The following is a 13755-nucleotide window of genomic DNA, read 5'->3' as shown; positions in this document are numbered from 1 at the left end:
GCTAAATCGCTTGCGTTTTAGTAAATTATTAGAATTGCACCATCTAAAACGCATATTTTCTAGCTAAAACGAAAGCAATCCAGTTGGAAAACAAACAACGTATTTAATCGTTAAAGAAGTATTAAATGGCCCCTGAAAGAAAGAATGGAAAAAGGAAGAAGTAAGATAGAAGTTTAGATGACATTACTGGGCATTTACTTATTTCACGCATGCGCACTCCATTTTGGGAAATAAAATCAGGAGAGTTGCGCTTATATATATTGTGACTGGAATTAATAATGGCTGCCGTTCAGAGACAGCAGCTTTGCAATTCTTGTAAAATTCTTGAATATGATTGGTTTATACATTTAGATCCAATGAGGAACTAAGGGCAAGACCAATCATATTAAAGAATTTTACAACAGTTGTAAAGCTGCTTTCTCTGCCAAACGCAGCCAATGTACCGTGGAATTGTGAGGTTCGACTGAAGGTAAGAGATCGACATTTTTATTTGTTATATTTTTTATGTATTGTTACTTTGTTATATTTTTTATGTATTGTTAAATTCAAATTGTTCGAATTTTAGTGTTTAGCTAAATTCTTCTTATATTGCATTTTGAAGAACGTCGAAATAGGCATAACCTTAATGCTTGCTATAATTGATGTAACATGATTGATTCTGTGGCATTCCAATGTCACAGAATGTTTGATTTTCGATTGTTGAATGAAAGTTCAAATTAAAGGGAAAATGCTAATTCCATTTGAATAGAAGGCTCTCTTTCGAATTTTCAGAAACACGCCTGTGATATTCGTAGTGCATCATATTATAAATTATTCTTGGTAAAGACGTGATTTTCCATTATTTGCAAAATGAAATCGAGGATTATTATCCTGGGCCTGTTTATGCTCTTTGTTTTGATGGTGTCCATGTCGGATACTAAAGCGCAAAAAAAAAAATCATGGAAAGACAAGGACATGATGTTCATGACGGACGCTGATGCAGAGCGTTTGCTGGAACAGTGGGAAGTATGGCTATTACGTTGTATTTTCAGATAAAACAAAATTCGTTCTTTGTCTTTGTGTAACTGTTATATCAATAAGACGAAAGCAATGCGAACGAATTTTTTGATTAATGTGATATCTTAGGCAAATGATGAACCCCTGGAGCCAGATGAGTTGCCGGAACATTTGCGACCTGCTCCGAAGTTAGATATATCCAAGGTAATATATCATTTTACATGAAAATTTGGAACCATCGTTTAATCCTTTTGGAATAATCCTTTGGATAACTTTAAAGGCACTGTTGATTTTTTTGCTATAAATTTTGTTAAATTTAAATCTGTAAAAAATGAGTAAAATATAATCCAACTTCTATCATCAAAAAAGCTCATTGTTAAAGTTTCGACAAATATGCAAGAATTTTTTTTTATTTTTAAAATTGGTACAATAAAAAATTTGTTTCTCGAAGACCTCTATTGCTGATGAAAAATTAAAATTCATGTTGTTAGCAGAAGATTAAGGATATGCAAATATACAAATTCATTTGTTTTTAACTATCCATTGCAGCTAGACATAAAAAATCCAGAGAGTATGCTAAAAGCAACGAAGAAAGGAAAAGGCGTTATGATGTTCGTAGATCTTCAGTCAAATGTTTCAGAGGAGCAAGCAGATGTTATGACTCGTATCTGGCAGACTGGCCTACAAAATAATCATATCACTATGGAAAGGTACAGCATTGTTGCATCCAAGATATGCTCAGGCACTTTGAAAGCATTCCAAGATAGAAGATTAGTTAAATTATTTGAAATGTTTGTTGTGCAGATATCCAATTGAAAATAAACGTTTCATATTCATGTTCCACGATGGAGCTCAGGCTATCGAGGGTAAAAATTATTTGCTGCAGCAACCTGAAGTAGCTCATGTCACAATCGATGGACAGTCATATTATCCATCATTAAAGGAGGTAACGTATTGATGAAATCTTTGGGTATTTATAAACTTTCTTGAGTGAGAAATAAAAGAAACAAATATTTGTCTCTTTCCAGGGGGAAAACATTATAATTGACGAGTTGATGAAAAAGCCAAGTGCCAAGAAATCGAAAAAAGAGTTGTAATCTCGCGATTAATTTTTGAAACATTTTCTATTTGTCTATTTTTATACAAAAAGTATACTTTCGAGAAATATTTTTTTCTACTTTGTTTACAGAAACCAAATTATTTCTATCAAGCGTTAAGTTTACATTGTGTGTTTATTAGTTTATTTGTATAATAAATAAAATATCATACATATTATACTATCTACATTCAAGAATGTATATTTTTTTAATAACGTAAGATAAATTCTGTGGAGAGTGTGGGAGGGCAACAATAGCGTCATACTTGTTCACTTGGTTGTGTTAGTCTTGCTGGTGGAAGACTCCAATTGTCCATCATTCATCGCCTTAACTTCTCGTTGAAGTTCTTTCACCACTGTCGCAAGGGCATGTGGATTCACTCCGTTTTCACATAGCCTGATACAGATACTCAAAGTGGTCGGATCAAGATTCGTGTTCAGCAGCTTAGAGATCTGGTAGAGAGTCTGGAACGTCTTACGAGCGGCGTTCACCTGGTGATTCACAGGCTCCGGCATGCTGACTCGCTTCCGGTCCTTTCTAAGAACAAGCAAAGCATACTCATGTTACAATAAATATTCTCTGATTTGTCATCATTTTTGGAATAAATTTGATTGTGCTCAGAAATTTTTTTTAAATATAAATAATTATTAATTTGTTAAATGTATATTTAATTAATATATATTTAATTAAATGTATATTTAATTAAATGTATATTTAATAAATTAATTTATGTTCACATAATCATAAATTTACAATATATCCTTAATATAATAATTATATTAAAAATGTATATGATATTTAATAATTTTTATATTTAATATTGAAAATATTAAATATTAAATATTAACAATTTAATATTTAATAGTTTACAGAATTTATGTATATTATACCTAAATTTATTAATTAAGAATATATTCTTAAAGAAATAGTTATATTGAGGATATTAATATAATTATGTAAAAAATTGTATATGTATTTACCTAATTATTAGTATTACAAATATTTAAAAAGTTTATATATTATATATAACTTTTTTAGATTGTCAAATTTAAGAATATATTTTCAGGAACATCTCAATTATTAGTAAAATCAACTCTACTCTTTGTCCGAATTGCAACTATGCAAGGATCAATGTTTCAAAAATAAGACACACTATTTGAGACAAGCTATTTTATAATTCTGAGAGAAAACAAACATCTACTAACAAAGTTTCCTTATAATTGAATAAATGAAAAAAAATAACCTCTAACGTGAATCGGAGATTAATTTCTCAGTATTTCTTTACAACTAAAAACTGTTTACCTATTTAAACAAGACATTCTCTGTCTTTTTCCCTCGCGTTTCAAATACTCACTCGTCGAAGTTGGACAGTTTTATGACAGGAGATCACAAACATCCGTTGAAAAAAAGGGATCGTCTCGTTCCCAGAAGCTGAAGGCTGAAGTTTGTAGAAATATGCAAAAATCGCGATGTAAAAACATAAGTAAACACAACATTGGCTTCTTTGTGCGGCGCACACAGATGGGCCTGGGGAATAATAATATTATATGTCACATGGCAGCCAACCTTTAAACATATAACGGAAGATGATTGGCTACTGTATGATTTTTATCATTTTTTACTAAATTATTCGGAATGGCCGAAACTGCTGCCAGTTGTTGCCAATTTCACTATGTGACATGACAACAATTTGTGGTCGGAGTAAGGTATATGTTATTGAAGAAATCTTATAATTATGATTGTGACGCATCAGTTGCATGATAATTAATAGATAAAGTACACATTTTAACGCATTTGTCTTTTAAAAAGTACGTTGCAAATTTGAGAAAAAAACTCGTGAAAAAAATCCTAACCTAATCTTGGCATTCATGCACTGGAAAAAGTCTTAATTAGAATTCTCAAATTCAATCAGAAAGATATAAATCCAGATACTCATAGTATCTAAATCTACCAAACATTTTTGTCGAGATAACCAGAATTTTGATTGATATAAGAATTTGTTTGTCTGATTGATATAAGAAATTTGCTGATACAATCTGAACATTTTTTTCAAGGTAGTTCTCATCTTTAAGATCAATTTAGTCTCATGTTAATTTCAAATTATGCTTTTGTATTTTTGCAGTGTGACAGAAATCGTTTATTAGCGGAGCAATCATTAAAATGGAGAAAAATGAAGATGACAATAATGAAAGTAATAACAATAGTAAAAAGAATGAAGACAAGCTTCCTTTTGGTAGCAAAGAGAACGCCATTACAGTATTGAATGATCTCTTTAAACACGGACAGAATCTTCCTTTTAATAGCATTTTGGGTACATCTATGGACGAACGCCAATCTAAAATGGATTCAGCGCTCGAATTGACACAGACTTTCCTTAAAAACAAACCTTCGATAGTTGGTTGGTTACGTAGTAATTTGTTTGAGGAATCCGAATATAATGTACCTATGGCATTGTTATTCATCTCATTGTACGAGCAGCATTCATTGCCTCATCAGAAGGAGACAGAATGTGATTTTAGGTATGATAGAGAGCATCACCTTTCTTTTTATTTTAGAATGTTATTGCACAATATATAAATTGTATGTTAATATTTTATTATAAATGTGTAAAAATTTTATATCATATTAATTAAGAGTGGTTTGTTTCTTTGTATGTAAAATTTACTTAGCAATATTATATCGCTCATATCAATGATCTGAGATCAAAAATATTCTTCTGTTATTTACACATTTAATTTTATTAGTTCTATTATTCTGCTAATATATGATTTTATTGATTTAATGTATGTATATATACAAAGTATTTAGCAACAGAGATAGGGCAAAATTTAAAGAGTGCAAATCTAAATATTAGGTATAGGAAAAAGTTCGTGGCGTTTTTCCCGTTAGATAGCATTAAAAAAACGCCACGAACTTTTTCCCACATATTAAAATAATATTAAAATAAGATGAAATTAAGAATATCAAAATTATACGCGCGAATTTGACTGTTTTTTAATTATAAATATTTAAACATTTACATTATTAGGCACTTTTATATGCATATTTAAACATTCAGAATATTACAAAATCAAGAATAACAAAATTTCAGTACAAAGTTTTTAATTGCCTAAATATGTGTTTGAGGTACTTTTTACATATATTTCAATATTTGAACTTTTATGATTAAAAAATGAAGATTTCACAATTTTGTTTTTCTCCATTTTTATCTTATTTTTTTATCATCTAGAATCAATCCTTAAATTTTGTCTCATTTACTGTAAAGTACTCTTAATATTTAAAATAGTATATATATATATTTATATTTATATATTTATATTTATATATTTATATATTATATTTATATATATATATATTTATATTGAGTCGTCCGGAAAGTTCGTGCCGCAAAAGATTTAAATTTAATAAATGAAATTAAAAATTTAAATCTTTTGCATTTCAATTTTCCTTCAAAATCGGCACGAACTTTCCAGACAATCCAATATATATATATATAAAACATGTATTATTTAATCAAGTTTACTTCATATCAAATACTTGAGTTTTTGAATCCAAAATTACTGAATAATTGACGATAATTGTATAATTTTTAGTGAAGTGTACCAGTTTCTTTATAAAATGACGACGAATCAGCCGGCATCACAACTTTCACGCAATTCTGCGATTGTGTTACACAAACTATTATCAGAAATAATAGACGAAATATGGCCAAACACACAACCGGACCTTCTGAGATATTTAAGTAAAATACATATCTACAGTAGATCGCCAATTAGAAGAACATATACACGAAAAAAGTTAGTTTCTCTTATTTATCCTTAGATATCGCCTTTATGATTAGACTTCAAACTGAATTTTATAATTTTTTTCATACACTTAATTATTTAATTTATTTATACACAATAGTATAAACTTCGTTTTGTTTATCTGTGTTTAATAATTGTATTATCATCGAATGTGTTTTCATTATATTATAAAATGAATACTTTTGTGCATTTTTAAAAATAAAATTTTATTGTTTTTGTAATTATTTTAATTATAATACACAGTGTGTACAACAATAACGCAATCGAAAAATCTTTAAATGATTTCGCATTTACAACGTTATGACATTTTTAAACGTCCTGGATATCTGAGGATTAATTTTTACAGTAATATGGCTGTCTAAACAATCGTATCATTTATTTCAGGAATGGTGCCGGATAAAAGAAAATAGCAGAAAACTGTTCGTCTTAGATCTAATAAAATGATATAAGTCGTATTTATAATCTTGAATTCTCCAAATTTTTAAATTTTTTTTTGGAGTTTGAATATTCGAAATCCTCAAAAGAATTGTAAGACTTGGAAATAGATTACGATTTTATATTGTACAGTTATTGTTTTATATTGTACAGTTAATATGTTAATAATAATTATGTGATTTATTATTTATTGTATTATGAATTACTGAAATTATCCTATTTTACAAGGAAAATAGGTTACTTCATAAGAAACACATCTCATATAAAAAAAATGCATATATCTGTCCTTTAATTCTCTTTAATAATCTTTAAAATTAACATATACCGATATCCTCATTTCCTAATTCGCGCTAATGATATCAGGGTTAATTATTTAATATTTCCCAGGCGTCTTCTTCCGCTTTCGAGTTCCAATTCTGTTGTGCCTTATTGTCCGTTTCGAAATTGATCAATGATTCTTCTCTTCTCTCCGCCTTTGGTTGTCTCTTTGAAGTTACCGTCTTGCTCGTTTGTTTCGTGTCGTTGCCCCAATCCCAATCGCAATTCGAGTTGGAAGAATCTCCAGCAGAAATGTTGCTCCTGAAATAAGCAAGGAATAAATTTTGAATAATCGATTGTATTTTACTTACACAGACTTAATAACTAATAATTTAATAAAAGTTTATTTTTATATGTAGAAAGCTTAGAAGGTACGTACTTTGAACTGGAGCTTCTTACAAGAGACGATTTTTCGTTGGAGCGATTCGATATTAAATCGTTATTCTGATACGTATCAGAGGAATACTGATATCGATCTGTGGAATCATATTGCCTTTGTTGTTCCGCTGAATTGGTCCCAGCAATATCACCCCATCCTCCCCGTCTCGTTATATCCCCAACCTATGCATTATTTTTTTCTAAATTTCTTGACTCTTAATAAGACATCTGCCTATATATATGACATGATAATAATTTCTAATAATTTAATTTTAACGACAATTAAAAAATGAGTAATAGAACAGAAAAAGCAAACGAAAGAATTTATACCTTTGTAACCAAATGATTGACCTGAGCTCCTACGTCCTCTAATAATGTGCCATCACGAACCTAATAATTTAATACAAACAGAGAAAAACGAAATAAAAATATCTTCAAAATAAGAATTATAAATTCGATAGAGGAATTAATTAAAATAAATGTACAAAAAATAATAACTCAAGATAATTAATATCTCGCGTTTATGTTCTCAAATAAATTTATGTATAGCAATTCTAATCGAAAATAAATGAATGGATAAAAATAAATGAACAATAATGCTTTACTCCTGTTCTTTAATCTCGTTTAAAAAAAATAATTAATTTTTAATCCCTAATTAATTTACATTCGAGAGCTTTTCTCGAAATTTGTACACTTGCCTTTTGCGTCGCTAGTCCTCCGATCTTGATTGCATTCTCGGTAGCTTTGCTTGCTATTTTTGATGCCGAAGAGGAGAATATTGACCATCCCTACAATAGTAAGAAATAATAGATTAATTCGTTACTTTTAAATTACAGACATTTAATAAACGTTAAAAATCGTACACTCGCTAATGATGATACTGCGGTGTCGAACAATTCCTGGGACGAACTCTTGGGTGGTGGATCCATCTGATAGCCGAAGCCACCGTATTTACCGCCTTGATTAGGTGGGATATTACTAAAATGATAACGTTTAAATAAACGTTATAACTACTTCTATCTTAATGCACACTTCCATTCTTACAATGCTATCACATTTTTCGGTTCTCATAAACTCTCCAAATATTTAAACTTATTCACTCTTTTGTTTTTCTAATCTTTATATTTTCCATTTATTTATACTCTTAATTATTCCACATTCTATAATATATCAAATATTATATCATAATGTTTGATATAGAAAATAAAAGCCAGACTATAGACTTACTCTGGACGATTGGCATTTTCATTCTGTTTCTTCGCAAAGAAGGATTCCGTCTGCATCTTCAGATTATTCGAGTCCATATTTTGATAAGAAGAGGATAGGTCGTTCTGATACGAATATTCTTGCTTATTTTTAATGAATGTCGAAGGCTGAAACTCCTTCGCTATTGAATTGCTTGGACTCCAAGACTCTCCTCTCGCCAATGTAGCGATCTAAGCAAAGAAAAAATATTTTTAAGCGAATCAAGTAACTTTAAAGGAACTCAGTGATAAAAGTGTACAATAAATCTCTTTACCTTATCCCTATACAATGCCGCCGCTTTTGTATTATAACGTTGTGAGATGGACATAGATTCATCCCAGTCGGATTGATTCTCAAAGAATTCTCGGGCGTTTCTATTGCCACCGACCTTCATCTTTTCCAGTTCTACATCCTTCCACTTGTCCATAGAGACAGAGCGGACAAACGATAAGTGTACACCTAAACCACGATGCTTGCCTGAGCATTCTAGACATATCCAAATACCATACGTCACGGATACCCATTGCGGATTGTGGCTGCCACATTCGAAACATTTCTACAAAACGCACAAGAGTATGTATAAATCTGATAATCAAAAGAAGTCAATTGCAAGAAGTTACTAATTAACTTCATTTTTTAAATAGATACATGTAATGAATTTTCTTAATTTTAGGTAGTACATATTAATGAAAAATAAATGCACTACATATCAACTCAAAACATTGAAATGTTTATTTTCTGGAAAACTTTGTTCTTTGAGTTATGATGTTATAACAAATGAGTGATATCTCAATTCTACGCAAAGTGCTAAGATAAATAATAAAAATTACATTTACTAAAAATGTAGAAGTTGAAATTTAAATTAAAAAATTTGCTTTAATTTTTAATTAAATATTTGACTGAAATGTACTTTAAAAATATTAAGTACCTAATCTTTGTAAAAAAAAAAGAGAGAAAGTACTTGATATATTTCTCATCTTGCTGTCAATCAAACTTACATTGTTCTCGTCCTTCGGCTTTAATTCACTCAGCACTCGTCGCGTTCTTGGACTGGCCATGGTCACATCAGTTAGTCGTCAAAGGCTGAGGGTTATAGTTATGTTAACAGTCAATCTAAGTTATGTAGGTCTATTTTCTAAAACTGGATCAGTACATTTATGGAATTTAAAATAAAACGAATATGTTTGATATTTGGCAAAAGTAAAACAGAAAAATCCAGTGGTCTGGTACAGGAATAAAAAACAGATGCATTGAAATAGAATATTTGAAATCTAACAATTTCCTTGTGTCTACAGTTCAACATGTGGGATAAACAAAAATAATTGAGGCATTAGGCGAGATAGAAAATTAAGAAATGCTCTGAAAATTCAAGTTCAAGTTTAACATGACACATCAATGAAATGTTCAGAAATATTTCACTGCAAGATTTGAAGAATTTCAGAAATTTTTCATAAAATATCTCTAAAAATATAAATATGATCAGAAAGTGCTTTTGAAATATTTCTTTTCTTACAATATTTGTATAACACTTTTAAAATATTTTTATGAAATACTTTAACGCGATATAACACTTTTAAAATATTTTATAAATGTATACGAAATATTTCTAAGTATTTCAAAAAAAAATTCACATAAATATTTCATGCCGTGTGACATATATAGTGTACCTCGCGGCTATGATTGTTAGCTGTGTGCGAGAAAGCAAACGGAGCAATTGAAACGTGGGAAATTCATCACGACATTCCAACAGCCCTGAATTTTGGAATGCCGCGGTATCGTTACGCGAGTCATGCGCGATAATTGGCAAAGACGTTCACCTCGAGACTACGAAGTCATTGTATCAAACGGTTCTTTCTTCCGAGACGGGAGGATCGGATCCTACGTGGACATATTGCAAAAGTCGGACATGATTTTTGTACCCTGGGAATCAAACTGCTGGAACTTGGCGACACTGGCGTTGTCGTGATTGACGTCACGCGGAGAAGTTAGGTTAGGTTAAGTCATCATCCGCGGGTGATTGCCCGGGAAATTTATAGCTGTATGTAAGTACAATATCCTTCGTTTTTTTATCTGATGAAAATTTAACTATTAATTCTATTCACGCGAAGTCTATTCTAATAGACGAAATAGTACGAATATCGCTAATCTTAGATTAAGTTAATCGTAGGTTTGTTTGAAAATGTAGGCGATATAATAGTGAGGCCTAGTTTTACTTATGGTTAATTCTTAACTAACCGAGGTGCAACTTATTTCTCATCTTTTTCCAATCTTAGAATTCGAAAGAGATAAGGATTAACAAGAAGAAGCTTCGCTCTGCTTTTCATCGATTTTGATCAAACTTGCTTGCAGCAATATTAGAGGAGCCTAAATGAAACACCTACAAAGTTCCCGCTTAGAAACCAATCTGAAAACAGTCTAATATTTCGGAAAATATATATTTTTGAGAAAAATGTCTTAAACAAAAATGATAGGGTTTAATAAGATATATTTACTGACTGTATTGGTTTGACCTTGGGAGACATTGTCAACTTTGACTTGATCTTGGCGATGTCACCCAAGATTAAACCAATAAAACCAATAAATATATCTTATATTAAATCTTATCATTTTTGTCTAAGATTTTTCTCAAGAATGCATCTTTCTGAGATATTAGACCATTTAGAGAATGGATTAAAATGAATTGAAATTTTTTTCTATCCGAATGCATATTTTAAATAGCGAAAATACTTTTTTTGGATTCAATTAGATTCGATTGGATTGAAAAATTGCATTTCCTATTCAAAATTTTGAATTGAAGTATTCACAATGCACAGAAAAAGCTAATATTATTTTTAGATTGAAAGGTATGCTCCATGCAATTCCTATAAATGAATAAAAATACATTCAGGATTGAAAAGCATTCATTTTAACATTCATGAATCAATATTTCTGAAAATTTGAATCTATTTCAATTTAGTTCAATCCATTCTCGTTTGCTGGATATTTAAATATTCGAATCATTACTTGGCTTCTAAGGCCCATTAGTAGGAATGGCTTTATTGGTGTTCATTTGATAGGCCCTTCTAAGGCGTATCATTTGATAGGTGTAAGTCTGGAATCAGACTATGCATTGAAGAATGAGATTGAAGATTGAAAGAAGATTGAAGTTTGACCAATCAGAACAAAAGGAGCTAAAGTTTCTTTGTCCTCATTGGTGAAATTTCAATTTTTAATCTTTAATTTCAATCTTTAATGCATAGTCTGATTCCAGCCTAACATCGTTACAAGTTTGATCAAAATCGATGAAGAGACTGTAGTCTCTCTTTGTTAATTAAATCTCGGTTAAGAGTTAATCAGTTGTGAAACTGAGTCTATTTGTCTCTTTCCGATTTGTCTCTTTTCCTGTAGTTTGTATATTTGTAAATTTGTGTATTTTCATGCGTAGAATATTTCTGGCAAGAAAAATAGTCCCCAAGCAGAACAAGTAGCGAACAAGTAACGTCAAAATGACATTAAAATGAATCGGAAATGATTGAAAAATGATTTTTAATGATCATTTTGGAATTATTTTGATATCATAATAATCTTGTTCTGCTTTGAGCTTTGCTCAAATTCCGTTTTATTTTTGAAATTTTTTACGTCGGTAAGTTAGAAAATAATAATTTATGACTGCGCATGCTCATTAATGTAGTTCGTCCAAAAAACGAAATTAAAAAAAAATAAAACAGCACACTTGAGTGATTTTCCTTCTCAGAATATATTTCACGCAAGCATGAAAATACACAAATTTCCAAAATCATCGGAAAAATCCAAAATCATCAGAATGGGGTGTTATACTAAATATTTACCGTCTACATTCTTTTCTTAGAATCTTTTATATATTATTTGAAATATTCTAAGATTTTAAGATTCTAAGTTATAAAATTATTTAGAAATTCTGAAAAATTCTGAACTTTATATAAACCTTCTTTATATAACCTTCTGAAAAATTTTCATCACAGGAATTCTTTCTTATACTTAGGACTTGCTAGAATGTCAATAAACGCTTTTATTTATCTTTATCCATCTTCTATGTGTCAGGAATCGATACATTATACTAAAATGACAAACACGCGACAGATTCAGTAAGTAAACTGCGTGCGATCGTAGTTATATTATAACTTGCACGTCAGATTTTCCATGGCTTAATTACGTGAGGGAATTAATATGCGAAATATACTCTAATTAAACTGACTTCTTATATGTATCGGCAATGTTCTTGATTTAACACGTTTCTTGATTTGCGAGTGATTATATTTTTGATTATGATTGTGTTATAATTAGAATAATAGTAATGGGCGCATATAAATAAAACATAAATATAATAAATATATATTAAAATACATTAGGACATTATCGTAAATTGGAAGAAATATATAACAATAACTCTATTATAATTCTTAGACGTAAAATATGTAATAAAATAATATAGGCATAAATTATATATAAAGACAGGTTAAACGTTATTACTACAATATTATATATACTATTCATATATATCGGTAATGCATGTAATATATGCTTAAAGTCATAAAACACAGCTCTAAAAGCGCTACAATTTAATTTTCTGCGCATTTCTTTTATTTTAAGCGATGTCTACAATGAAATTTTAAGGCGTAAAACTTAAAGCTTTAAACTCTAAACCGTAAGAAATTAGTCAATTATAGTCGAATGTGAGGAGATTAATTGGCTATGATTGGTAAATTTAAAACTTAAGGCTAAAAATTTAAGTTTTACATCTTAAAATCTCATTGTAGACGTCGCTTTACGGAAAACAGGAGTCTCCTATAAATATATCAATTTAAGACTACTGAAGATCTCATTCGTACTCAGTATTTTACGACGTAACGCTAAAAAGAAGTAAAACTAAGCTTAGGTATTTACAATTGTCGGTACTCAAGACGGACTAGAACAATAAAGCACACTAATAAGATGGCTATAGAATTAGGAAAGCTGGAGGATGCTGCGTTTGTCTTCCAGCAGATATCCAGTTTGCAATTTGATGCCAGCTGACCAAACTTGCTCTTCAGCAATTCCCAATCGCAAAGGCCCACCTGACAGCCATCGTACCGTATTGGTTTCTCTCCGAGATAAAATATCACTTTATTGCGGTTATTAACGTCGTGGCACCTGTAATATATTTTTTAAAAAGATTAGAATTTGTTGATATTTCATTTAAAATGTTACGTATAACTGAGTTTAATACCAATTGACTGATTTTGATCAAAGATCATTTAATTGATTTCTTTTAATATTAAAGCTAATATAATTAAATCAAATTTAAGTTAACAAAATTTTATATTTAATTTGCTTTGGGACAATCTAAGATATTTTAATTTAATAGTAGTTTTTGACACAACTTAAAAAGATTTAAATATCAGTAATAAAAAAACGAACATAATTTGTAAGTAAAATTGTAATAAGAGAGTAAAAAATTTATATATATATATATATATATATAT

General features: G+C 29.9%; 5 protein-coding genes across 5 annotated transcripts in view; 2 read left to right on the top strand and 3 right to left on the bottom strand.

Annotated features, from left to right (window-relative positions):
* Positions 1-513: 513 nt before the first annotated feature.
* Positions 514-2093, top strand: LOC105621745 (LDLR chaperone boca). The gene is made up of 5 exons (XM_012203201.1): positions 514-1005; positions 1126-1200; positions 1546-1706; positions 1801-1942; positions 2025-2093. Exons 1-5 carry the CDS (start codon positions 850-852, stop codon positions 2091-2093), a joined length of 603 nt encoding a protein of 200 aa, XP_012058591.1. The 5' UTR covers positions 514-849.
* A 130-nt stretch (positions 2094-2223) lies between these two features.
* On the bottom strand, positions 2224-2608 carry LOC105621744 (mitotic-spindle organizing protein 1-like). The gene has a single exon (XM_012203200.1). The coding sequence runs from the start codon at positions 2606-2608 to the stop codon at positions 2363-2365; it is 246 nt and encodes an 81-aa protein (XP_012058590.1). The 3' UTR covers positions 2224-2362.
* Positions 2609-4253: 1645 nt separating this feature from the next.
* Positions 4254-6329, top strand: LOC105621742. The gene is made up of 3 exons (XM_012203197.1): positions 4254-4612; positions 5687-5899; positions 6299-6329. Exons 1-3 carry the CDS (start codon positions 4254-4256, stop codon positions 6327-6329), a joined length of 603 nt encoding a protein of 200 aa, XP_012058587.1.
* LOC105621743 (ADP-ribosylation factor GTPase-activating protein 1) lies at positions 6185-10180 on the bottom strand. Its single transcript, XM_012203198.1, has 9 exons — positions 10093-10180; positions 9274-9358; positions 8550-8831; positions 8258-8466; positions 7894-8008; positions 7729-7818; positions 7361-7420; positions 7032-7213; positions 6185-6913 (listed from the first exon to the last, which is right to left on the bottom strand). The coding sequence occupies exons 2-9, from the start codon at positions 9331-9333 to the stop codon at positions 6700-6702; spliced, it is 1212 nt and encodes a 403-aa protein (XP_012058588.1). The 5' UTR covers positions 9334-9358; positions 10093-10180; the 3' UTR covers positions 6185-6699.
* A 2993-nt stretch (positions 10181-13173) lies between these two features.
* The window catches only part of LOC105621741 (multiple inositol polyphosphate phosphatase 1-like), a 5842-nt gene continuing 5260 nt past the window's right edge, over positions 13174-13755 (bottom strand). The window contains exon 8 of the mRNA XM_012203196.1: positions 13174-13423. Within this exon, the coding sequence (XP_012058586.1) occupies positions 13174-13423 (250 nt within the window). The remainder of the gene's footprint in view (positions 13424-13755) is intronic.

The sequence above is a fragment of the Atta cephalotes genome, assembly GCF_000143395.1.
Source record: "Atta cephalotes unplaced genomic scaffold scaffold00037, whole genome shotgun sequence".
In the NCBI taxonomy this organism is placed as follows: Eukaryota; Metazoa; Arthropoda; class Insecta; order Hymenoptera; family Formicidae; genus Atta; species Atta cephalotes.
The sequence above is the reverse complement of the archived record's forward strand: the minus strand, read 5'-3'. Positions and strand labels throughout refer to the sequence as shown.